General features: G+C 37.8%; 1 protein-coding gene across 3 annotated transcripts; it reads right to left on the bottom strand.

The window, feature by feature from the left end:
• Positions 1-24,627, bottom strand: VSTM2A (V-set and transmembrane domain containing 2A). Of its 3 annotated transcripts, none has more exons than XM_033053834.2 (5): positions 24,130-24,627; positions 21,696-21,862; positions 20,632-20,682; positions 16,935-17,271; positions 1-1,601 (listed from the first exon to the last, which is right to left on the bottom strand). In XM_033053834.2, the coding sequence occupies exons 1-5, from the start codon at positions 24,206-24,208 to the stop codon at positions 1,525-1,527; spliced, it is 711 nt and encodes a 236-aa protein (XP_032909725.1). In that variant the 5' UTR covers positions 24,209-24,627; the 3' UTR covers positions 1-1,524. The 3 variants fall into 3 exon arrangements, with proteins under 3 accessions (XP_032909725.1, XP_032909716.1, XP_032909736.1); XM_033053825.2 differs by having other exon boundaries at positions 1-1,479; XM_033053845.1 differs by lacking the exon at positions 1-1,601 and adding an exon at positions 1,608-1,739.
• Positions 24,628-25,086: the final 459 nt, after the last annotated feature.

The following is a 25,086-nucleotide window of genomic DNA, read 5'->3' as shown; positions in this document are numbered from 1 at the left end:
TTCACAGACAAAAAGTATTTTAATTAAGAATATCAATGAATAATGACAATCCACTTTCAGAAAAAGCAAAGAAAGACACTTCTTTGGCCATGTAGAAGAGCTGTGATGCAAATATATTTTATCAGTGTAATAAATTCACTTCCCTAAAACTCTTAACCAAAAGAACATCCTTAAAGACATGTTCTGGTTTATTTGTCTCTTTTCTGTTTCTAACCTTCTTTTACATGCAGTATTTAACTGCAAACCTGCATTTTACAGTCTCTAGTGATTGAATCACTTCATCTTCTATAAACATCAAGTTCAAAGAGCTTTCAGCATCTGAACTCCAACACAACATACAAACTAAAATAATTCATTGTCTAGAGACCATAACAAATTTTAATGTGCATTTACAGAGTAAACAGAGGGCTGAAGGGGGTCAAACCAGTCAAAGTGAAGATATGCATTACAAAATCCACACATTACGGAATTACAAACTAAAAAGTGGTGTTTTGTCAAAAAAGGAAATAAAGATGTTTCTTGGTGGCACGACATATAGATAATATTAAAAACTGACTTGCATGAGGACCAAAGTATGTCTACTCTGAAGTTATATCACACAGACTGTAAGCAATTTACAGAATTTAAGTTAGTTTTGCATATACAGGAGTTGCAAAATTAGAGAAAACACACTGAAATATAGAACGCACACACAAACAAAAGGATGTATATATATAAACCTCCACATAGTCATCAGGGGTTGGCCTAAGTTGGTACTTGCCACCATTGAACAAGAAATAAACAGAAAGACAGGAAAAATTCCCAAAGGGGGGGAAGAATAATGTATTGAAAAGCAAAAAGAAAAAAAATCTCAAAAGTAAAATATCCTGAAAGGTTTCTCTGAAACAATATTCCCTAGTCTGCTGAGCTCCTTTGTACAATATATTTTCTCCTTCCTATTCTTCACAAAAAAAAAAAAGAAAGAGAAAAAAAAAAGGCTTTTTGATAAAATTTCTGTGTATTCTATTTATGTTAAATCACTATGGTTTGTTTCATTATTTGGCCTCTTTTTGCTTCCAGGCTGGAACGGTTCGGTTCTTTCAGCGTAGGAAATCAAATGTCATCCATGGTTAATTCTGTAATACTGAGGACTCGCAGGCCAACCCCTGAGAAGTCAAGGATGAGGCTTCTCCTTGCCGAAAGAAAAGGAAACTAGGTCTTGCTGTTACAAAACGCTTGATTACATCACACCAGTTCTCTTCAAATAAAATATCAGTGATACGCCAAAGAAAATAAGGTATATCAAGAAAACATGTGGTATCCTCTTCTTTTTTATATTTATTTAATTTTAATTTATTTATTTAGTAATTTTGTTTGTACTTCCTGAAGAAGGTGCTCCTTGTGTAGAGATTTAGAGTACATTGGGTGCAGAGTGGTGGTTGGAGGTTAGGGTCAACTTTGCTGTCCGCTCCGTGGATTTTACAGGCGATTTGCTCTTTGCTTTAAGAAGAGAAAGTGATATTGGAAAAAGTCAGCACTTTTAGATTAAAGCAAAGCACCCTTCACAAAGCCACAAACAAGAAGCAGGACAGAAAGTCCATGGCTTGTAGCTATCCTCGCACCTGCGGAAGAAGTTATAAGATATTCGCTCATCTTGCAGATTTCCAATGCTCCTTATAAGGCTGTTTTAAACATATACATTTATTTATTTAATTAGCTTGCCAGGTTGGCTCTGGTGCCCATGAATGTCTTGGCATGCACTGCAAATAACAACACATACAAAGTATTTCAGTCCCAGGGAGGTTTTTTTGTTTTGATTTGCTTTTTTTTTTTCTTTTTTTCTCATCTGTCTTTTTAAACAGTGTTACCCAATGAAACCATAAACCAAGAGGAACAAAGCCAAACACCTTCTACTTCAGAGTGTTCTTTACAAAATCATTTCCAGCATCACATCATTGACTGTTAACAAAAAAGTCATCTAGTGGCTACAGAGTGTTTTCTTGTAAACCAAAGGAGATACAGGTAAATGGCTGTGCTATTTACAAGGGGGAAACAGACTGCCAAAAGGTTTGGACGACTTATTTTTGAGAAATCATATTATCCCAAACTTTGTTTTCTTTTATTTAAAAGCTATGAAAACAATGGTTCATATAATTATTTGTAAACCCATGACTTTATATTTAGTATGCTAGGAAAATGAAACTGTTTGGGACTAGAGTGATTAAACTGAAATGTTCACACACCAAGGGCATGAGTATTTAGTTGTCTTACATGCCAAGTCTCAATGCTTGATAACTCCCCGTATCATCTAGAATTGCATTCAGAATTTGAAACTAATTACTTGAGGTCAAAACTATAAATGTAATTTGGTAGCACTGTAAGTAGAAGTTCAGATTATAACAGGTTGATGCATGATTAATAGATTTTATATCTGTGTCATATATTTGAAAAGGATAAATATTATTGATGGTTAGAGGCATCAGCCCTATAAAAGGGTAACAATGATGTTATAAGCAATCGATTATAATGACAGACTTGTAATAAATTATTGTTTGTTTGTTTGTTTTTAATCTATTAATCATGTATAAGATATTTTTGTAAAGATCTTTATATTAAACTAAATTATGGATTTCATTGCAGACCCCAAAAGCACATTTATCTTATCATTAGGAATATACACAATAAAAGCAAAAAGAAATCCAGGCAAGTGCTTGATTTTTTAAAAGTTTTCAGATGTAACACCGTTCTCTGTATCTGCTGACTATAAGTGAAGCAAGAAGTATTTCCGTACCTGTCTTTAGTAATTTTTTCCTTCTTGAAAGGGGGATTAAACCAAATCACATATTTTAGATAAACATTGCTTGCTTTGGTAAATATAGGGTGTGAGATGTTACACACGTAGTGGCTGCCATAAAACATTAAATCCTCTGTCACACACACAAGACCTAAGCAATAATGATATTTCAATTAGACATGTGTGAACTGAATTGCTAAACAAATATTAACTTTTAAATGAAAATTTGTCTCAAAGACATTACTAACATTTTTCCAAGAGAAGTCCAGGAGAACTTGGAGCTTAGTTTCCACTGAAAGAAGACGTGAGTGGGAAGCCTACTGCTCTTTTGCCTGGTAAGATTACTTACACTACACTGCCATAGTTCGCTGTGCTTCTCAGGACACTTGTTCTGTACTACAAACAAACAGATGCACAAACAAATTTGCTGCAACTTTTTCTGTGTGTTGTACACAGGAAAATAAACAGACAGTATTCATGATCTTGAACCTAAGAGTTCAGTTTCTGATTTTCGTTTTACTGCAGCATGACTGTTCTCTCTGTAAAAGCTGTCATTTGGCAGATTTTTATGAAGGCTTTTCTTTCCCTAATGAGGTTAGCAAATCTTAGTTAGAATCTTTGTTAATGTAAGATCATTTCCTGATGTATTGAATTATTTTTACTTGTTTTATTCCATTTAGTATTTTTTCTTTTTGATTGAACCAAGGAAGTATGACTTAATATAGCTCTAAAGAGGTCTTTGGAGATACACTTCATATGCACAAAATACATATAATGGAACTTGGAAGAATCTCATGAATGCATTTTAAAAGAGTTTTTGTAACAATTAATAAGGTTAAAGTTGAAAATTTAAAGCTGGAATGTGCAGAAGAGAAAAAGTATGATATAAAAAAATTAAACTCAAAATATGTCACAGTGGGAAAAGCAGCACCATATTTGTAGACCAAATATTCTCTGATTTTTGTTTTCATTTTGTTTTTTTCAATAAGGCAAACTGGAGATGCCCAAATTAGGGGTAATGTATGATGCACATACATAACCTTTTTATTTATAATGTTCAATTTCTGCATAAATCATGACTTCAACTCATTTTACATAATCTACATCTTCTTTAAACAGCAAGTTTGTCTATTTTGCAGGGGATTTAGATTAGAGTACATGCAGTAAGTGCAAGCTAAAGCAGTTCTGAACACATTGGAAAAAATTAGGGGAAATAACAACTGAAACAATTTCAGTTTCTATATGAAGAAAGGGGTTATTAGGATTGTTGGAAAAAACTGTAATAGTGTCCTCTTCAAGGTTTTGGGAACTGGTTATTAGATCTTAATCTGATTTAATAGTTTCCAAAATGCTGCTTAATCCAGACAGAGAAATTTTCAGTCATATATCACTCCACAAAAAATTGACTTGCAATATATAGTGACATATATGGATATTAGGTGCCCTCATCTTTTCAGTTATAATTTATGAAATAAATTTAAGTAATAAATTTAGTATACTTAAGTTTCATTTTTATTTTCCAGAGAATAAAGAATTGTATTTTTTCTTTCATGAACCTAAGTATTTTTTAAGATTTTGTAAGAGTGAAAGCTGCAAAAGTAGAACAAGAATATAGCAAAACAGAAAGCAGCTTTTTCATATTTTTCTTTTTTTTTCGTTCTGTAATTTTTGCTCATATTTTATGATTTTTTATCTTGAAAAAAAATGACAAAAATTATCCATAAATTTCCATTTTGACTTAGAATCTGGAAGTCATAGGGTGCTTAAATCAGAGACTAAGTTCCACTCTATCCAAAATTCAGTCTACCATTCTGACTAGGATTTGAACAGTATCACCTGAACTGTGAGCATGTTAATGTAAGTTGTCTATCTGGATGTGGATTTGCTAAACTGATTACTCATTATCCCACCATTTCAAGCATTATTTTCTAATTAAGAGAATGAGAGCTAAAAGAAATTTTATTGCAGGTCAACAACACTCGGTAAAGCTGGACTGCAATTATGTAATCTTCGAAGACAGTCACTCAGAACTGTCATGTAATGTATGTGTGTATTATTTCTACATTATTAGTTAAAGTCCACTTGATGTGGGTCTGACATTCTCACCACTCTCACAGTTTGGCCTGTCAGCCACGAGGATCCAGTAAATTCTTCTTGTGAATATGTAAATCCCCATTAGTTGTCTTTTATTTCCTGCTCCTAACATATATCCAAAATGGGTAAATGTCCCTGAAATACTTAGCTTTCTTCTGTAAACAAATGTTATATAGCCAAAGGCATGTGATGATGAGTTTTTGTGCAACAGCATGAATGATTAGCTCATGCCATTAAAGTGCTTGAAAGTGTGTTTTATTCAAATTTATGATTTACTTAAATGTTAGGAGCACAAAGAAAAAAAATAGTGATAAATAATTGTGACCCTGGAGTTTAAAATAAAAACAAAGAAGTCTCTGTCACAAATGCTTGTATTTCAAGGCTCATAGTGTATGAATCCCACAGCCAAACAACAATTTTGCTCTGTCAATGAAATTAATTTTAGAGCATCTAAGTATAAAATAAAGCCACCAGAAGTTATAAATTCTTAGCAAAATGCAACTGGTCAAAAAGGTAGTTACTCATTCCATGCCTGAGTGTAGCCAGGCATGATCTCTTGCCTTCACTAAGATATTGATCAGACAAATCTGTGTCTGATACATGGGATTTGGGGACACAAGCAGGGATGGTTGATTAATTTTGTCCATTTATTTTTCACAATTGGATGAAACACTGAATTGTGAACAAAGCAGCTGCCTCAGGAACTAAAATTTTCTATTTCTAAGACTGCCTTACGTGGTAAACCAGCCTGGATCTCAAACAGTTTGCATCTGCCAGAATTGAAGTTTAGCAAGTTTGGCATTCCTTGTGCTAAGGTTTAGGATTTCTCTGGGATGTAATAGCATTCAGCATTCAGCATTCTGAGCCTCAATGCCTTCAGAGCCTCTGAAAATTGTCTCCTTGCAGTTGTGTGTAAAATGCACAGTGCATTCTCATACAAATAACAGAAGGAATTTAAAAATTCTAGAGCATTTCTTTAGTACTTTACTAAATATATGTTTGGTTAGGGTATCCTTGAGTTTCCTTCAAGTAGTAACCCACCAGTCACAGGAAAGAGTAATGCCTCAGTAGAGTCCTGGATTTGTGCCGACCAGTACAAGAGAAATACAGCCAGTCACAGAAAAGTTCATCCCAGATTCCCTGTACTTATATCGATACATGTATTTCAGAGACATATATTTAGGTTGTGTTGGGTATGATGTTTCCATCTTTAAAGGTCTGGTTATGTAAAATTTAGCTTTGTTTTATACTTTTAGATTTTAAATACTCTTCTTGTCAGCTCCAGTTGAAACCACACAAAATCAAAATTTTGCATTTTTTCCATGTAAAGTAAGTAAAAGTTCATGTGATACCTACCTTAATTTTACTGGGACATAAATTAACCATAAGATTACTTGGAGGATATTTGCAGTTTTATTTCCATAAATTTAGGTAAAATCAAGTACAGCTGATTTTATTTGAAGTTTTATTTGAACATATCTCACACAGGTTTTCAATAAATAGATTCTTCCCCTCTGGTCTACTAACTCCTATCATTCTTATTTCTCTGAATTGCATAAATCACAATTGTGTATGTATCTTCTGCAGTGGTGGGATAAATATACCCACACTCAGGAAGAAATTTTCTTATCCACAAGTGTAAAGTTCCCCTTTACCTCTTTTGGGGAATGACTTCTCAACCGTGTTTTAGGGCTCAGTCACCTGCATTTGATTTTGGGGAACTGAATGACTGAATGAACATGAGCAGTAAGTGTCATTCATATTCAATGAAGACCCTTTTGCTAAGGCTTTTACTCCATCTTTCTCCATTGGTTGTACAGTAATCAGCTTAAAATAGTGTGATTTGTTCATCACATACTGCGGAAGGCAAATGAATTTGTCTCACATACCAGAAGAAATTTAGAACACGTAATGTACTCAATTTCCCTGAAGTCTACTTAGACTTTGCATTCAGCATGTAGCTCTGTTCATCCAAGGTCTATTCTTTTTCTGTTAGTGATGCCCAGAAGAGGGGATGAGAAAGAGAGATGGAATTCTAGGTGGATGCTTAATCCTTAGCTTTTGCTAGATAAGGCACCCAGAGGTGTTCAGTCTTGCAATGGGGCAAAAACAGTTACAACTTTCCAACCCTAAACAGAGGAGAGGGTTCTTCCAGAAATCTGAGCCACAATAACTTCAGGAGCCCTTGTGGGTTAAGGCAGGTCACAGCCTTTACCTTGCTGTCAGCTACACCTCAGGTTATGCTCTAATGCAAACTTGAGGTGGAAATACTTGGAAGAGAAAAAACTAGAGACTTCAAATACTGGTGGCATGTAGGAAAAATGATACTTGGCTTCAGGTAGTGGTCCAGAACAAGCCATAGTAAAACTATAAAAGGACAACAGATAGCAGTAGGAAAGGAGAAAGAAAGAGGAGTGGGACGTTGAATAACTTCCGCATTTTCACAATGCCAAGATGGACAGAAGTAGCGTTGAGGGTATACTGGTGTGGGAATTTTGCATTCAGATATCTTTTTACATCATTCCTGACATTAACTCTCACCTAGAGAAACATTTAATTCTTGTCATTTTTGTCTTTCTACTAGAACATATCTGAGAGTCATCATTCCCTGTTTAAATCTTTAAAAAGTGCTCTTGTTCATGTCTCGTTCTTAAACCTCATGGGTAGAGTCAGGCTTCCTAACTGGGCCATCATGCACTATGAAGAAGGTAAGAGAATCTCTAATGTCTTTCTCAAAGATGAAAACAAGATCACCAAATTGATTCAACCCTGTCATCCTTTTGCCTCATGAGGGAGGTGTGAGATCCTTAAACCTATAATTAAAATGGGCAGTTCATCAACATTTATAGATTTTTGTACATTTCTGATTAAAACAGCCAAAAGTGACTGTTGAGTTTGAACACAGCTTTTTCAGAAAGATTAACTGGTCAAGTGTACTTAGCCAATTTCTCCACCTTCCCTGACTTTCTCAAGAGAATGATATTCTACATACAGTCACAAATGTCCAAACATCAGCCATTTGTAGCAGACATCCTATTTCTCTTCCTTCTTTTAGCTAGTGTTTGGACTTCAAAGTTTTAAAATCTTTTCACATGTGCAAGTAATGCATTGACTTCAGCTGGTCCTATTTCAGTGAGAGAGTATTTTTTGGGAAAATGGTTGCTAAAAGAGGGGTTTTCATATAGTTTTCATATAGTCTGTGAAATATCAGTGTTAGCTACTTAAATAAAACTTGTGTGAGAAGCAGTCCAGGAAACAATGCCTGTTGCAGTAGTTCAAATCTGAGGGGGAGGAGTGTAAGCTTAACCAAATGCAATTGATAATTGGTATTGTTTCAGAACAACTGGCAGTAGGTTTTTTGACTGCTCTTATCAGAACTGGCCACTTTTCCTTCTCATTCTTCTCTTTCATCCTATCTCTCAAAACCAGGGATAAAAAATATCTTAGACCTTTTTAAAGTGTGACAGAAAAAAATATAAGCGGATACATTTGTATTTATCTGTATGAAACGGCTGATTCTGAAGCAAATGAATTTTTTTCTGACTGTTCTGTGGTAACTCATCTTCTTTCCATACTTTCATATGCCCTATACTGAATGAAGGTGGAATTTAGGCTGTTAACAAAAATGCTTGAATTGACTCTTTCTTTAGTAGCTAGCTTGTGCTGTTGTAACTAAACATGATTCCAACACAAACTGCTCAGCATTTTTGTAATGTATGTATAAACGTGCATATATCTGATATATGCCACATTTAATTAAACAGTAAATGGAGCCATTTTTGAAAGATACCATAAAGTTACAACAGGACTTTTATTTGAAGAAAAAGAGAATTGCACTTGTCCTTTTGCCCCTTTAGTTTTTGTATCTCGTTAATACTTTCATCCATTGGAAAGAAAATTTAGGTGGCTGATACTTAATATTACACTACCATCTTCAATAGCACTGTCATGAAAAACATATAAAAAGAGGGGATTGTAACACAGATAGAGTAAAAATTATGATTTTTCAAAAATATTTCAATATGTGACATGCAGTTCCCCCTATTCTCAATTTTCACACCTGACACTTAGGCATATGTTTGGCATACAGTCAACATGGTCTCCTGTTTATATCATTTATATAAGAGCTATTTTCATGGAATTCAGCTAGATTTCCATTGGATGTGTGTTTTCTTCTGTCTGATTCCTAGATGGTAAGTGTTTTGAGGCAAGGACCATTCCTCTTATCTTTTGTGTTCCTGGTGAATAATGCAGTTGTTATAGAGATCAGAACAATGTCTCTGACTAACAGAAGGTTCCTCTGTCTAAGAGCTATGACTCACAAGTTTTTAATGGGTTTAGCTGGAGCAGTTTAAGATGATAGTGCCTCCATCTCCCTGCCTCCCCCTCTTATGGAAATTAAATCTCCAATAGTAAAAGTAATACAAGCAAACCCTGTGCTATCTCTTCACCTTTCTCAATATAAGAGCTCTGATTTAGTTTATCAGGTGTCATAGATGCCTTTAGGTCAATATAGAGGTTTGACACTGTGAACTAGGAAAGCTGAGCAGTGGACATGTATTCTCTCCATCCAGATTTGGGGCAATAACTTCTGACTGTAGCAAGACAAATACTTTGTTTGGCAACATTTTAAACTGCTAGAGCTTAATCAGTGTTCACAATTCAAAGCCTTCACCCTTGTTATTTCTGTTTCGCAAATTAAAAAAAAAAAAATGCATGCTAATAGATTTTTTAAAAAATCACCCCTACAACCGCAGTACACTAGTTTGAAAATGGTGTATTGTGAGAACGAAGCTCGAAGTATTTGTGCCAAATACATCTGAGATGTGGAATCAATCATAACCATGAAATATCATTAGTCAATATTCAAAGATTCTTCAGGTAAAAGATGGTCACTGAATAGTAGATATTGAATGTGTGGTAATAATTCAGAAAAGTACAAAATAGGTAATTGACCTGTTATTTTGTCAGTGTTTCAGACAGCCACAAACCTATGTAGTCATATTATCTAACATTATAATTCTACTAAACGGTCTTGCACACTCTGAATGTATAGCTCCCTGCAAGACTTAGTGCTAGTTCTTGGCTTCATGATTGATTTATTATTGCTCCTTGACAAAATATTTTGTCTTTTCAACAATTTCTTTCACAGAATGAACCGGAGATGGATACACCATCTTCTGTAGTCTTGTTGGAGTCATTTTTATAATCCTTATAGCCCTGCGGCTGTGATTTGGTGATCAAAATCCTCAGTCAGTGTCACAGGAAACAACAGCAGCTGAGGTAACCACAGCGGTAGAAATAGGATTGGCAGCAGAAGTAGCATCCAGATTTTTTCTTTGTATTTTTGTTGGTTGATGAACACACGTATTGAACGTTTGAAGCACTGTAAATGGGGCTGTGCAACTAACTTTCACACTTCTATTCACAGAAAATTAGGCAGCTTTTTTCCAAGATAGTAGCATTCGTGAGTAGGTGGGGGAACAAACTTCAGTGAGATGGATCTGACTAGAACACCCACACAGAGACAGGATAACAATTTGCACTGCCAAAAAGTACAGTGGCAACTTCCTTATGATAGGGTAAAATGGAGTTTGGAGTAGAGTCTTCTCAAGACAGGCAGTAAGAACATTAGTTGCTCTTCAAATACCATCCAGCTTTATCATCAACAAAGAAGAATTAATTGATCACTACTGTAGTGTAAATATAGTAACAGTCTCAGGCATATCTTTGAAGCTTTAAAATTATTTAATCAAATATAAAATCCCTCTCTAGGGAACAAGAAGACACTGAAATTGTTGAGCTTTCTGGCTAGTCTAGGCTAAGGTTTCAAAGAGAAACTCTAGAAAAAAAAGTTGATCAAAGGTGATGAAAAAGCACACAGAAAAAAAACAAACTGAAGCAACAAGACCCGTGATTAAAAATGCCCTCTTCCCCTGAATCTGTGAGCTGACATGAGGAGTTTTCAGGTGTTTTCCTTCCCTTTATTCAGTTCCCAGAAATCTTCACTATCCTAAACTTTTTCAGGTGGTACAAGCAGGGCAAAGCTTCAATTCTTCTTATAATTCACTCTCACATTATGAGTAAAAGAGAATTCATCTTCATCCTCATCCTTTAGCCATTTTTTTGCTATTTTAGATGAATGACATCCTTTAGACCTCAGCAGAGTTGTATCCGTTCCAGCCAGTAGATAATTGCACCCATTCTTTTTCATTTTATGTGATGCAAAGGATTTTCATAATGAAGTGAGGCACCATAGATGGGAAACTTCCTGTTTTTCATCCGAAAAAAGCGAAAATATCCTCAGCTTTGCTGTATATCTGTCAAGTAACAAATGGATTGTGTTCTGAAGCAAGGAAATCCCATCAGTTATTTCAAGAGCAGCCCCTGTCACATATGCTGCAATCTCTGATGACCCAGTGCAATCTGTCTGATTGTGAAGCAATGAAAAGCAATTTGAGTGAGCTGACAAACAAATCATACACATCTTTCACCCACCCTTTTTTTTTATCTTCTTCCTTTATTTTCTTCTCTTTGTTTACTGATTGTATGCCCACCTGCAATCTTTCTAGTGGTATTTACCAAATAAAGTTGTATCAGGTATGTGGAACAGAACTACTTTGATCCTGCTACTCTGAGAGCTCTTGAGTGGACTCTTACCAGACCTCTGTATGTGAATTTTATTCTAAATGTAAGTTAGTCTGAAAGGTTTATTTTTAAGCAGCTAAAAGAGAGGAAGACATATGATTAAGTGTGTATGTAACAAGATGTTGCTAGAAGTATAGATCTCGGTCCATGTGCATTATACAAACTGCACTGCAGATTGGTAATGGGCAAAATTATTTTCTTTGTACATTTAGTTTCAACTGTGTCTGTTCTCACTGTTTCGTAACTGGTTTCACAAGAGAAAAATAACTAATGCAGCATCCAAATGCCATCATTTTTGCAGAAATATGAGGTATAGTGATGCTGTCACATACTTAACAACAAAGTCCATTATTGTCTCAAGAAATTTCAGAAGACAATTATTTTCTCTTGCAGTTTATTATTAGTGTTTAACCATGAGCATAACTAAGTTTGGAAATAATATCTCTGATTTCAGAAAGAATATGTTTGTAAAAAAGCATACTCAAGTAATCAGTCTGGTATGGGCATGTGGGATTGCACAACTGCTCAAACCCGTAGAACAAGAAAAAGGAACAAGTAGTGGCTGGTGATTGCTTTCTCTTCTTAATTTTTCAACTTGTGATTTTATAAGAGGGATAGAAACGAATAGAAATTGACAGTGGTATAGTATTGGTGATTGGCATTGGCAATGAGGGATGGCTACAAAAAGTAGATAATGTTCTGCTTGTGACAGGAGTTAGAACTGCAGAAACACCAAGAAGAGTTTGTTTCTGGGTCTAGGTATACTAAGCACTAGGAACAGGATTTTAAGTATTTTGTATGCATTTTGTTCCATCAATAAGTACACATGTAAGAAATTAAGACGTATTTTTTTAAAAGAAACATAAGGCATTATTGAGTTGATTTTACTTTGGAAATCCTGACCTAAAAAAACAAAGAGTGGAGGGTTAACTGCTGTAGATGTTGTCAATGAATTTATTAAGAGCATATTAGCACTTCTCAGAAGATGTTTACAGTTTTAAGGTCAAGAGCTAAGTAGTTACTAGGGCTACACCAACTAAAATGGTTTGAATTGATTCCATTACTTTGAGAAGCTAAAAGAAGTAGAGCAGCATCTTATCATGAAGAGGGAATCAATGTATGTATTTCAAGAAAAAACAGAGGTTGTAGTGCATACAGGCGTAAATTGGAATAGTGTTTTTGCAAGTATTTCTGAGAACAACTGAATAAGGTTCACAACTTTTGCTTTCATGAAGTCCAAAGGAAACAGAGACATGACTTTGCTATGCCACAATCACAGTAATGGTTGGTGCTTCCACTCAGTTTCTAAAACAATAACTATGAAAGCCAAAGATTCTTTTAGGGAAGAAAGCAGTAATGGTGGCTGTCACCTTGGTGGAGGCTAGAGCAGACATTTTGCTTCTTTGCTTTGAGAGGAGATAGAACATAAATTAAAAAGAATTTAAAAAAAAACCCCACAACATAGAAACTGGTTTATATCCTAAGAGATTCCAAACTGGACATAAAATTAGTGCTTACAATAGGTTGATGACAAAAGTTTCCTAGGAAGTAATGTCCTCAGTTTATCAGTATGAATGGACTGAAGAAGAAAATATCCTCTTTTTTTTTTTTTTTTTTTTCTTTTTTTTTTTTTTTTTTTTTTGCATTAATGCCTGATGATAAGCTTCTCAGTATGATTTATGATGCCAAGAATCCAGGTCATTCTGCCTAAGTAAGTACCACCTTCTCCTCTGAGTTCCTTTTCAAGTCACTCATTGGAACTCTACCATCATCACAAGAAGATTTGGCATGTAGATAGCTTAATAGATGAATTTGTTAATTCATGAATTAACAAAAAGTTGGTAGAAATGTGCAGAGTTTGTATATAAGCAGGCAGAAAATTGACCTAATTGTCACTTCTTCCTTTGTAATTCTCTGAGACTGATCTTCTTGAGTCTGAAAAGCAACTAATGGCTTTGAGTGCTTTAGCAGAGCATTGGCAGAACAGGAAGAGCTTGGGGGATATTCTCAGCATAACAAATTCTTCAGCTGGTTTTGTTGCTATAAATGTTCAGTGATTTGAATGCAGGCAGCAGAGTTGGTTTAGATTTGTATCCATGAAACAATGATATTTGCTGCAGCTTGGAGATTATTTCGTTCCTTTCACCTGCACTCATTTTAGCTCTTGGACCCTTTTAATTCTTTAGAATTGCAAAACTTTGTCATAACTGCACTTTTACCTTTGGACTAAGTTGGGTTCTTATGAATTATTCAGGAAAAAAAAACATGTCTGTCACTCCACCTGCATAGGGTATTTTTCCTATGTATGCAGATTACTCTGGCAAATTACTAAGATTCCTATTAAACTGTGATGATTACTTCATTTGCCCATAATTACAAAATGAAAGGGTCAGGCTGTGTTGGCTTTGACTTCAGTTTTCCCGACTCTTTTGACTTCTACATAGTTATTTAGTGCTTCTTAGTATATTATGTGAAGACTCTCTGTGGTAGATGTTTTCATTAGTTATTTCTTCCTGTATTGAATCTCCATGATGCTTACAGTAATAAATATACTTTTTTTTATACAGAGATAATATTTTTCAGAGCAGTGTAAAATAATGAATGGGCCTTGTAGCACTTTAATTTGACAGCTATGGCTATATAGCTTCCTGACAGTTATCACAGATATTCTTACTTTTGAGCAAAGTAAGAGAATAACAGAAATATCTGTTCAGTTGGGAAGTGCTGATGTTTTAAAATGGTAGTGTCTGCAAAATGCTCTCATAGAGCTACATAATAAATATCTATTTTTAAGAAATAAACAAAATTCTACAATGTACTTCAGGATAGAAGGAGTAGAGTGTTATCTACCTTTTAAAAATAAATTTGGAGACAAAATATTCATATAATCAGAGTCAACCTTTCATATATTAGTAGCTCAGTTCTTCAGCAGTAGCTGAATACAGAATTCCCAATACAGTGTCGTGTTTTCCATTGTTGTAAAGGTATTTCACAAGAATTTGTGAGCATGGCAGTAAAATTTATTGTTTGCCAATAACTACGTACCAGCTCTCAGTACTGGAGAATACTTGTTACAATTACCTATGGTTAATTGTACTTTTCTCTTCAAGCATTAGTGCTGAAGTCAGTGTTTTACTCAACATGAACTAACATCACAGTTTGTATGTCTTCCAAGTACAAATATGTCCTTAATTATGATACATTTGTATTCAAGCATGTTTCTAGGTTCTAGGCTGAATGGATACATTGCTTATATAATGTAATCACACAGCAGTGGATGCACAAATATGGTTAACATGATGCTAAAGAGGGGAAGATTTTCTCATTTGATAAAGTCAGGAGGCTGTGTTGATTCTGCATCATAAAAAGATATCCTATTAACATCTACGACAACTCATTTCTGCTTTCTTTGAGGTCTCACAACTGACATATTCGCTCCCTCAGCTGAAGCTGCTCCTCTAAGTTAGATAAAGCTAAAACTCCCAATTTCTTTGTGCTCCTGTGGGTATTTTAATTACTATAGAACAACTGTAAAATGGAATGAAAATCCAAATCTCACCACATCTGGAAGGCAAAGATGTTCTCAAGTAAAGGAAAGCAAATCTTGGTTCTCAACTGTTGAACTGATTTTTAAAAGCATATGAGTGATTTCTGATACACTTTTATTTCTTCAGTAATAAAACTATAGCTCTATTCAATTTTTACATTATTTTTATTAAGATTGTCTGTACTTGTTCCTACTAATTCTTGCTCAAGTAAAAAATTAAAGATTTTTTTTTTTTTTTAAACAGGGACCTTTCAATTTAATAACCCACAAGACTGCAAATAAGAAATGTCCAGTAATCAGCCAAGACATTGCTTGGACTGGACATAAACGATACTACAGAGTACATTATATATCCAAAATAATTTAGGGGATTAGCTGTTTTGTGCACACTTTGGCCACAATGCAATATAGTCTTGCAACATATTTCATAAACCTCTTTGATTATTTTAATTAATTTCACATAGGGTGGAACAGAAAGCAGACTTTTCCCTTTATGGAATAGTCTGCTTCTTTGAAATGTATGAGTCCAATCGAAAATAAGAAGTATATGCATTCATCTGAAAAGAAAGCCATGGTAGAAAGGTGGTTTTCAAGCAAGAGCTTAAAAACGAAAATGGTTCTATTTCAGGGAAAGAAAACTGAATGTAACTTACATAAATTTTAAAAAGTGTATATAGAGATAAAATAATGATAGTATATGCATCACCTTTTCTAACAGTAATAAGAATTTTGATATGAATAATTGTATTGTTCTAATCTGTAAGGAATTGCATTTTCCTTATAAAAAAGTCTACCTTTTCTTGCCTGTAACTTTGAAGCGATTTCACAATAGGTGTGCTATAAAATTTGTTGGATTCAGTTTTTGATTTAGTAACACACTAGCAGTAAAATGATTCATCAGAGTTAATTAGCTTTCACTATATATTTTAAGGTAGATTGTGATTTTGTGCCTTACAGTGGCCCTTGGTGTAAACAGAAGTAACTCAGAAACCTTTAAACATGCACAGTTTGATTTCCAGAGGATATTTAATCATTTACAACATCTCAGTTTCTTGTCTTGTCCATTTCTCTATTGCCACCATATAGAACTGCACGTCCTGTACATTCACATACCTTTGCATAAGCATAAATTTTATGGTATCAATGTAGAAAATGAACACTGATATTTATTATAGGTTATGTATGCAGTGCTGAAAAAAGTCTCCCCAAAAGGGCGTATAGAATGTTAATTTCTACATGACAGACAATGGAGGTACTGCCATTTTAACCCTTGATTCAAAGCCAGTGATCAAGCATCTGAAGATGACAAACACACATTCTCTGGCACAGCCATGGTCTTTCTAGAGCCTAGAGAAACTACCTGGTGTATCTAAGGTCTGCTTAGATTCAGAAGTGAAGTTTCTTTTGAAAATAGGATTGACAGCGAAAGTAGGTTAATTTTAACAAATGCTGAAGATATAAGTTAGGTGACTGGTGTAAAATAACTTAGGAAGGAACACATCTGGATGAGTGTTTTATTTACTTAATCATGCTTAGACATTTTAAAATCAGATGAGTCATTCTCTGACATGCCCCTGTCTCTCCACACACTACAGGGAAAACTAGACTTTGGTTTGAGAGCTAGCCTTAGGTGGGTAAAACTGGTAGAGATAAAATCTATGTATAGAAGTTTAAGGTTTTTTGCTTCTTCTGCTCAGAATTTTATTCTTCAGATTTTGGGAAGTAAAGAGATAGCAGGAAGAACAGAACCAGAGAGGAGGAACAAATGAGCACCACACTCTTCCTAGTAACAATTCCTGGTTACCTCATGGTTTAACCTCCTTTTACATGCTGGTAAGCAATCAAATGAAAGCTCAAAATGCTTTACCATACCTGATTGTGGACTTTGTTTGGGAATTTTGGCTGCTGCTTCGGGGCTGGAGGTGGTACGTACACGCTGATTGGCGGAATTGTGGATGCTACTTGGAACAGCTGCTGAGATATTTTTACGAGGTTTCATGTCTTGCAACCACATCGGGGATGCCTCAAAGGCTTGCATTCGCCGAGAGTGGCTGTTAGCATTGACTTTGAGAAATGCCTGGGCCTTGTATTCCTGAAGGTCTCCATAGTTGGCATCGGTTACCCTGCACTCATACAAGCCTTCATCCTTTTTCCTCACTTTTGAAATCTGCAACTTGTGGGAGATGTCATTCCCTTGTACTTTCACTGTCTGCAAATTTTCCAAGAAAAACAAGAAAAAAACAGAGAAAAAAACATCATCATGCATTCTTCTTTCTTAGGAAAAACTCTATGGGCATAGCACCGATTTGCTCAATGGTGTGATTGTGCTTACTGCAGGGAAGTTACATCAAGGATGAATTTGGCTAATTGTAGGATGCCTGACATCATCTTTCCAAATCTGCTTAGACGGTTTGCTCTGAAATCTAATTACCCTCAGAAAAAAACCCCAAACTACCATGTTCATTCCAATTAATTGCTTAAGATCATGAACATTCCTTATGAGCTTTCTTATGTAAACCTAGTATCCTTGCACTTCATTGGTTAAACCTTTCCAGTTAGTTGGCTTTATTGAATAATTCAGTTTCTGAACTAGTGCATTAACAATTTTGTTGAAGATGTTTGCCAAGATTTAAACTATGTTAATAACTATTAATTAGATTAGCTTGTACTCTTTCTACATTGAAACTATATTTTACATTGTTTGTCTCCTTCAAGTGTGTCTACACTGTTGGTATTTTTTCTGTTAATGATAACAAGATGTATTGTGTCAGGTTGTTTCTTTTGTCTTGTTTGTCTTGTTTATCTGTGTACTTAATAGAAGCACATATTCAGAGTTGTTTTAGGAGGTGCCAGCTAAAATAAGACTCCTGATTTATTTTTAATTACTTCTAATACCTGAGGACAATATAAAATTTTTATTTCCAATAATTAAAACACACATAAGTAAATTATACCTCCAGAAACGTGTGAAAGATATTAAGATGCACTGGGAAAAGTTAACACAGGTTCCTTTCTGTATGTTCATCACTTTAGAGAATTTATATTTAATTAATTTTCTATTACTCTCTATCTGAATTAATATATGTTTTCCCACAGGAAGCCAGTTAAAAGGTACTCAGTGGGATAAAAATCTTCAGCTTTGAAGAACTTCTGAACCTCCTTTACTTCGACCATAACATAGACAAGGACACAAAGGTTGCTTCGTGTCGTATCAATGACAGCCAATAATGAGACATCAAGATGATGAATATATGGTAAATCACAAAAATAGAGAACTGCTAGACTGAAGCTAGACACATGTTATTGGGGATTGTACTATATATTGCTTCTGACAGCTTGGCCTGCTGTAGCAACCAGAGTTGGAAAAGCACCTATTCTTCCTTCTTGATAAATGGAAGAGCAATACTCATGAATATGTCGTTGCTTTAAGGTACTGGACAGACTTTACAGCCTGTTGTGTTGTACCCAGCTCTGAATTTATACTTGGCAAACTGAGTTGAAAGTATGGATTACATACTTACAGGCATAATGTATTCAATATTAATTGCACAGAAAATGTTGGATAGCTATTTAAATTCTATTCAGTAATAATACATCTCTACTGAACAAGTCATGTTCAGCAAAAGGATTAAAGAAGATTTATATGAATGGAAAGAGGATTGGTAGGTCATATTGAGTCTCCATTTGTTCCTATGCAAGAGCCATGAAGTCAACAGTGCTGCATAGCCCTGGTGAAAAACAGAATTGGTTTTGACTTTTGCATTTGAAATGTATAAATTGCTGCGGGCAACACATATGCATGTTTTCAGTTTGTGCTGCTTTATCATTTAGAACAGACAGAAATGGTGTATTTCAGCAGACATCTAGCATTTTGAAAAAAATACTTATTAAATGTACTTTAGCTTTCATGATGATATTTTACATTAGTACTAATGGAGCTGTGTATACCTTAAAAAACAAAAACAACAAAAAAACTTCTGGCTACATTCGTAAAAAAGTAGGTAAAAAGTAGATTTAGACAGGTACATAATGTTGACTATTTTTATTACAAAGATAAATGTTTTATGCAAACTTATAGGAGCACTGTAAATATCTTCTCATGAATTATTATTACACATAATGAAAGTGATTTGTAACTTCAAAGATGAGACAAGCTTTACAGGCTATATAGTGTCTCAGTTCTTATGGCTTACTTCAGGGATTTCAATGAGCCAGTATTGATAAGGAATGAATTATCTGCTAGCTCTATGTCAAGTGGAATACTATCCAAGGACCACAAGTGAGACTCATTTGTAAGATAGTCTATAAATGCAACTGAAGATGTGGTCCATGACACAAATCGTTTCTACTTGATAGTGAGAAATATTACAGAAAATGTAAATATGGTTAGAATATACATTTGTACTGAACGCAGCATACCTGAGTTCTCATTTGTAAATGCCTCTCAGCTATATTTAGATGCACTTTGACCTGATGTAATTATTTGGCTTGTTATTTGTAGGCATCAAAAACCAGCAGAGTAAAGGATTTTTTCAGTGATTATTCCCCTTTATTTGTTGCTGTTTTAAGCTTTGCTGGTACTTCAAGCCTTGTCTGCAAAGTACTTCCAAAGCGATTGTGCCAGAGAAAGGGAAAACCCCTCTGGGCTCAAAGGGAATATTCATGCTCAGTATCTGCTAAGTATCTGTGTCTTTCCACTGCAGTGAGCACCACACCGTCATTCCACCACCATACATTTCTTGGGATGCTGAGGGAGGAGGATCTGACCTATTCTGAGGTCAGAAGCAGCCTTCTGGCTGTGCCTGACTCAGGGCGTGAGTCGGCTGTGGAAGGCATAATCTCCCTGCAGGGAACAGCTGGAAGGGGAATGGAGCAACGCTGCTTGATATTTCTGTTGAGATAAGATTCTGATTTAATCTCCAAGCAGCAGATTGGTAACTCTGGTGTCAGAATCTCACTCTGTAAAACAGAGTCTCGTGGCCAAAAGTTGAAATTATTCCCAATGGGGAGGTTTGGTCCAAAGCCCTTCTGAGTTTTCTTTCTGCCAGCGGGTATGGACCTGACAAAACACCCATTTAAGCAGTTGCACATTCCGTTAAAGGAAAGTGCAGCTTCATGGACAAATCTCAGCCTTAAAACCAACTTTGGAGTGCTAAGGCAGACCCAGCAGTTCCCAGGGTAAATGAAGACAAGAAAGGCAAGGATGGGTGCAGGCTGAATTCTCCACAGGGTACAAACAAGATTTTCCAATGGAGGCATGCCAGTCGATGCCTCTATGTCCAAGGGTGTGGGGATCTGCATGGGGAAAGGCTGTCCTGACACCCTCTGCTAGGGCCGTCAAGGAAGTGGTCACAGAACTACAGAATCAACTATTTAGGTTGGAAAAGACTTCTAAGATCATCGAGTCCAACCGTAGAGCTGCAGGCTGCCATCCACCCGAAGTCTGAGGCGCGCATGGGGAGGCGATGCGGGGCAAGAACAGATTCGGCGCTCGGAGGCGGGGCGAGCCCTGACTGGGGAGGGGATCCCCGGCCGGCGGGGACTGCCCGCGCCCTGGGGCGACACTTACGCTGATCTTGGTGCCGTCGCTGTCCAGGTCCCGCTCGGGCAGGAGCTCCACCTGCAGGGAAAGGAGCACCGCCGTGGGTCTCCGGCCCCCGCCCTGCTACGCGCCCCGCTCCCGCTCCCGCCCCGCCGCGGAGCCCGCGGAGCGGCGCGGCGCGCCTGCCACCTGCGGGCCGCGCCGGGGACAGCCGGGGAACAGCCCGGGGAGAGCTGGGGACGGCCGGGGAACAGCCGGGGACGGCCGGGGAACAGCCGGGGGAGAGCTGGGGACGGCCGGGGAACAGCCGGGGACGGCCGGGAACAGCCGGGGCAGAGCCGGAGACAGCCGGCACGGGCGGCCGAGGAGCGCGGAGCCGCGGACCCTCCGCTCTCCCGCCTCGCATGGACGTCTTGTACAGAACCTGGTGAGGAGATAGCAGCGTTCCCGGATGGCCCTGTGTGTTAGTGGACATGGCTCTTCCTGTCCCACTCAGAAGGATGAAATCACGCTGTTGACTGATTTTGGGTTTTTACTTCTTTAGGGGCAAGGGTTCCCCCTCTGCCTCCCCCCTCCCCCTCCTGCGTGTACCCTCCTATAGCAGGTGCATACGGAGTTAGGGCTGCCAACTCCACTGCTCTAGCTGGAAATTGGAAGGTACGTGTAGGATCTTGCCACATGGGAAATATAAAATTCTCACAAGGAGTAATCTTTGAACAGCTACTTTCCAAGTGAAAATTAAATAGTAAAAACCAACAATAAAATAAAATAAAATTAAAAAAAAAAAAAAAAAAAAAACACAAAAAACCCAAGAGGGAGAGGGGTGGTTGGAGAAATAGACTTTGGAAAACCTGTGTGGTTTTGTGACCAGCCCTAGCTACATTGTGGAAGTGACAGGCACCAACCCCTGAGGTGGGCATCTTTCTCTGCAGGTTCCTGCTCTCCAACTTCGTAGTCAAAATTAAGTCTCTAGGGAGATACAGAATCTCTCTCTGCTCCTTCCCTCTGGTCTTCCCTTCTCCTCTTTCCTCCCCATCCTTTCAGTAGCATTCTCCAGATGGTTTTAGGAACCCATGTCAGAGGATCAGTACCTGAGTGCCTGTCACCTCAGCTCCAGCCTCTTGGTCCTCAGCTGCCCGCAGAAACCACCACTGGATTTCAAGGTACACCGAAGTAGAGCCACTTTGGAAAGCACAAGACATCTCCACATTCTGCCCTTCAGTGGCCGTGACATTTCGGGGAAACTCTGTGAATTTTGCTGTAAAACAAATGCATAACATGTTGCTACCTTCCAATCCTTTATACTCTGCTTCTTGTGTTGTCATTTTTATTGTTTCCTCCCCCCGCATCACTTTTTAAATACTCTGTTTTCTTTTCTTATTCCCACTCTTTTAATTCCCGCCCACCCCCCCCCAAGTTTCCCACACATTATCTCCCCTGTTTTTTGTCACACCCAGGTATGTTTTTCCCTCCTTTATGCACAAATCCACCCTCTTTACACTCTCAATTCTGCTCATGGGAAATGCTGTAGATCCCCCTGCTTGCTCCCATGAGCTGGTGAAGTTTCACATAATTAGGTCTGAATACCCTTGGGCAGAATGCAGTATTTCACCAGATTCACTGAGGGATTTTCTACCAGACCACTTTAGGAGAGGGAAAAAATTCAGACTGATTTATTGTATTTTGTAGGGCTGAGCTGTAGCCCTGTAAATTGTTAAGCATTCCATAGCCAGCTGAAGCAGCTGTTGGCACAGGCACCACTGGGTACTCCTCTGAGTGAGTGTTACAATCACTCGTCAAACGTCCTATTCAAAGGCTTTACCTGACTTAGTTACTCAGATTTTGAGAACCTCTGCTTGCATAATCAGACCAAAATCATTTCACCTTCTGTTTCTTAGTCCCAGCAGACACTTTCTAGAGCGAACCTTCATATTTGTATCTCAGTCCTTCAACACACAGGATCTGCCCATTTCAGTTTACCACTGCTAAGTATAAAAGCTAATGCTGATAGACATTGTCCATGACATCAGTAATTCTTTAAGTCTCAGTCTTTATTTCCTTCTCGTCCTTCCTATCACTCACTTTAAAATTGTGCATCATAGTGAATCATGATAGTCAAGTAAGGGGAACTGCAGACAAACAATCTGATAAATAAATGCTGTGTTTCAAGAAGAGGAAAATTTGGAAAGACTGCAGTGTCGCTGTTATGAGCTGCTACAGATTGACTAGAGCATATTATGATCTGAAGGAAATGTGATGCAAAAGAAATATTGCTCATTGTCTCCTCCCCTCTTCCTCTCTCTTTATACAGTCTTCCTAGCCAACCTGGAACTGGTGGGATAATTTGGTAACCTGTGTTACTTGTCTTACCCCTTACATTTGTGCCTGGCAACAAATACTTTCAAAACTGCTAGCTTTGTATTCCACGGTCCCCCTTTCTCTGACCTACACCCCCACCAGCCAGCCATTGTTAGTCACCGAGTTAAACTACCAGAAGGACCGTGCATTTTGTGTATTTGGGGCTAGTTTGTTTTGGTTTTTTGTTTTTTTTTTTCAGTTTGCTCCTTCTCTTCCTTCCTGGTCAGTACTTATGAGCGGCGTGGGGACACAGAGGGGTACACTGGCGGCATCCCCCCGGTGGCACCGCCGAGCGCAAAGCCGCGGGAGCTGCGGGCAGGGGAGGGCGAGGAGCAGGGGGAGCGGGCGGTGGGAAGGGGCAGCAGGAGCAGGACCAGGCGGGGGCAGCGGGCGCGATCTGGATCTCTCCATGGTGCTGACGGCGGCGCCGCAGCCTCGGGGTCCCGAGCAACCCGCTCCTGCGGCGCCGGGGCTGCTTGAAATGCAAGGCGCGCCTTTCGGCGGAGAGGGAGGGGGAAGGCGACGAGGGTGGGGGAGGTATTCAAAGAAGTCGATTTTGTCTTTTTCTCCTTTTTTTTTTTTTTTTTTTTTTCGGTTGGGGCAGAGCGGTAGAAATGCACATAGCCACGGAATTGGAATGAAGGTCTGACTCTGAGGATTGCAGGATAATAAGAGAGGAAAGGGAACACAGCACGGAAGGAGACTGCAATATTTTAAGAGAAGCAGTAGATTTAGCCAGCCGGTACTTGGTCTGAACGCAATAATTATGCATGCATGGATAGGTGGTTATTGTATGCAAACATGCCTGTAAAACAACATGCACAACCCAAACACATGCATGTCCATTCCCCAGCACCCCTTCACTCTTCTGCAAGGTACCTGTTATTTTCCCCTTTGAATTTAAGTAAAGGAAGCCTTTTATATTCCTACTTTGGGAAAACTTCTCACTTCTTTTTCTATTTACACACAATATTGTTTGTACAAACTAAATGTAAACCTGATGCTTGGTGTCCTCATCTCTTACACATTTTTGTTATTTTCCTTCTTTTCCCCTTTCTTCCTTCCCTCCCCCCCCACCCCCCCGCTGCCCCCCACCCCAATCCTGTTCTCAGTCTGTTTTAGCATAGCAAACCAGACACACAAATATTTGGCAATAAATGATCTTACCTTGAGTAGAAAGTCCTTGTTGAATATACATAACTGAAAAGAAAATGAATCCAATATAAGCCAGAAAGATCCCCATCATTCCAAGATGAAGAAGTCACATCAGGGTGAAAAAAAAAAAAAGCCAAAGTTGTCCTCGAAAAAGGAAGAACTAATATATAAGTGTATGTATGTATTTCAAATATCTGAACAGAAAGAAATTTGCAATGTTACAAAAAGGCTCTGTATTGTAGCCCTAGCTGCGACACTGGCAGCATTCTGCTGCTCAGTGGAGTCTTTTTCTTTGAGTAGAGCGAGTATTGCAATACAGTGTGGTTCAGATGAGCTGTCTCAGGCGCTGTGTTGCTTGAAGTCCAGATACAGACTAAAAAAAACACAAACCGTTGAAAAGTGAGTATCAGCTGCCTTCTGTGCCTTTTTTCAGCTACCTGGCAGCTTCGTCCAACGTCAGCTCTTGCTGCTCAGGATGGCGTGATGACTGCCCTCCCTACACACTGATCCAGCTTGGGAAGAGAGGAGTAGGGGAACGAAAAAGAGGGGGGGTAGGGGTGGGAAAGAGAAGTCTACAGTGCTTGTATTGCTACAACTTTTCCTTCTAATGGCTGCATTAATGCCTTTAACCCTTCCATCTCCCTCCCCTTACTCTACACCTCTACCTGTTCTAACTTCTGCTGCTGCCTCTGATGCTGGGGTAAATCTGTTCATTTTTTGGTGAGGTTTTTTTTTTGTTTGTTTCTTTGGGGTTTTGGGGTTTTTTTTTTCTGAGTAGTGTACTGCTTTGACAGAGCGAGCTTTTATTGCACTGATGTAATCTTCAGTCTTTCATCCCAAAACACTCAGTGGCTAAGAGGGCAATGCAGTGGTTTGATTTTTGGTGAGTTAAGCTGTTTCTGTTTTCTCCCTTTTCTTTGCCTCTTACAGGATCTGAGGGGAAAATAGTTACTCAGTAATCCTGTCGCT

The sequence above is a fragment of the Catharus ustulatus genome, chromosome 1, assembly GCF_009819885.2.
Source record: "Catharus ustulatus isolate bCatUst1 chromosome 1, bCatUst1.pri.v2, whole genome shotgun sequence".
NCBI lineage: Eukaryota > Metazoa > Chordata > Aves > Passeriformes > Turdidae > Catharus > Catharus ustulatus.
Note: the sequence above shows the minus strand (reverse complement) of the source record. Positions and strands in the feature narration are given on the sequence as shown.

Excerpts from the sequence above, each read along its gene's own strand:
- VSTM2A (XM_033053825.2), bottom strand. The coding sequence starts at position 24,208 with ATGATGGGGATCTTTCTGGCTTATATTGGATTCATTTTCTTTTCAGTT. Across the intron at positions 20,683-21,695 it reads CTGAGGTGACAGGCACTCAG|GTGGAGCTCCTGCCCGAGCG; the intron begins GTACTGATCCTC and ends CTTTCCCTGCAG. Across the intron at positions 1,480-16,934 it reads CAAACAAAGTCCACAATCAG|CAAAGAGCAAATCGCCTGTA; the intron begins GTATGGTAAAGC and ends CTCTTCTTAAAG.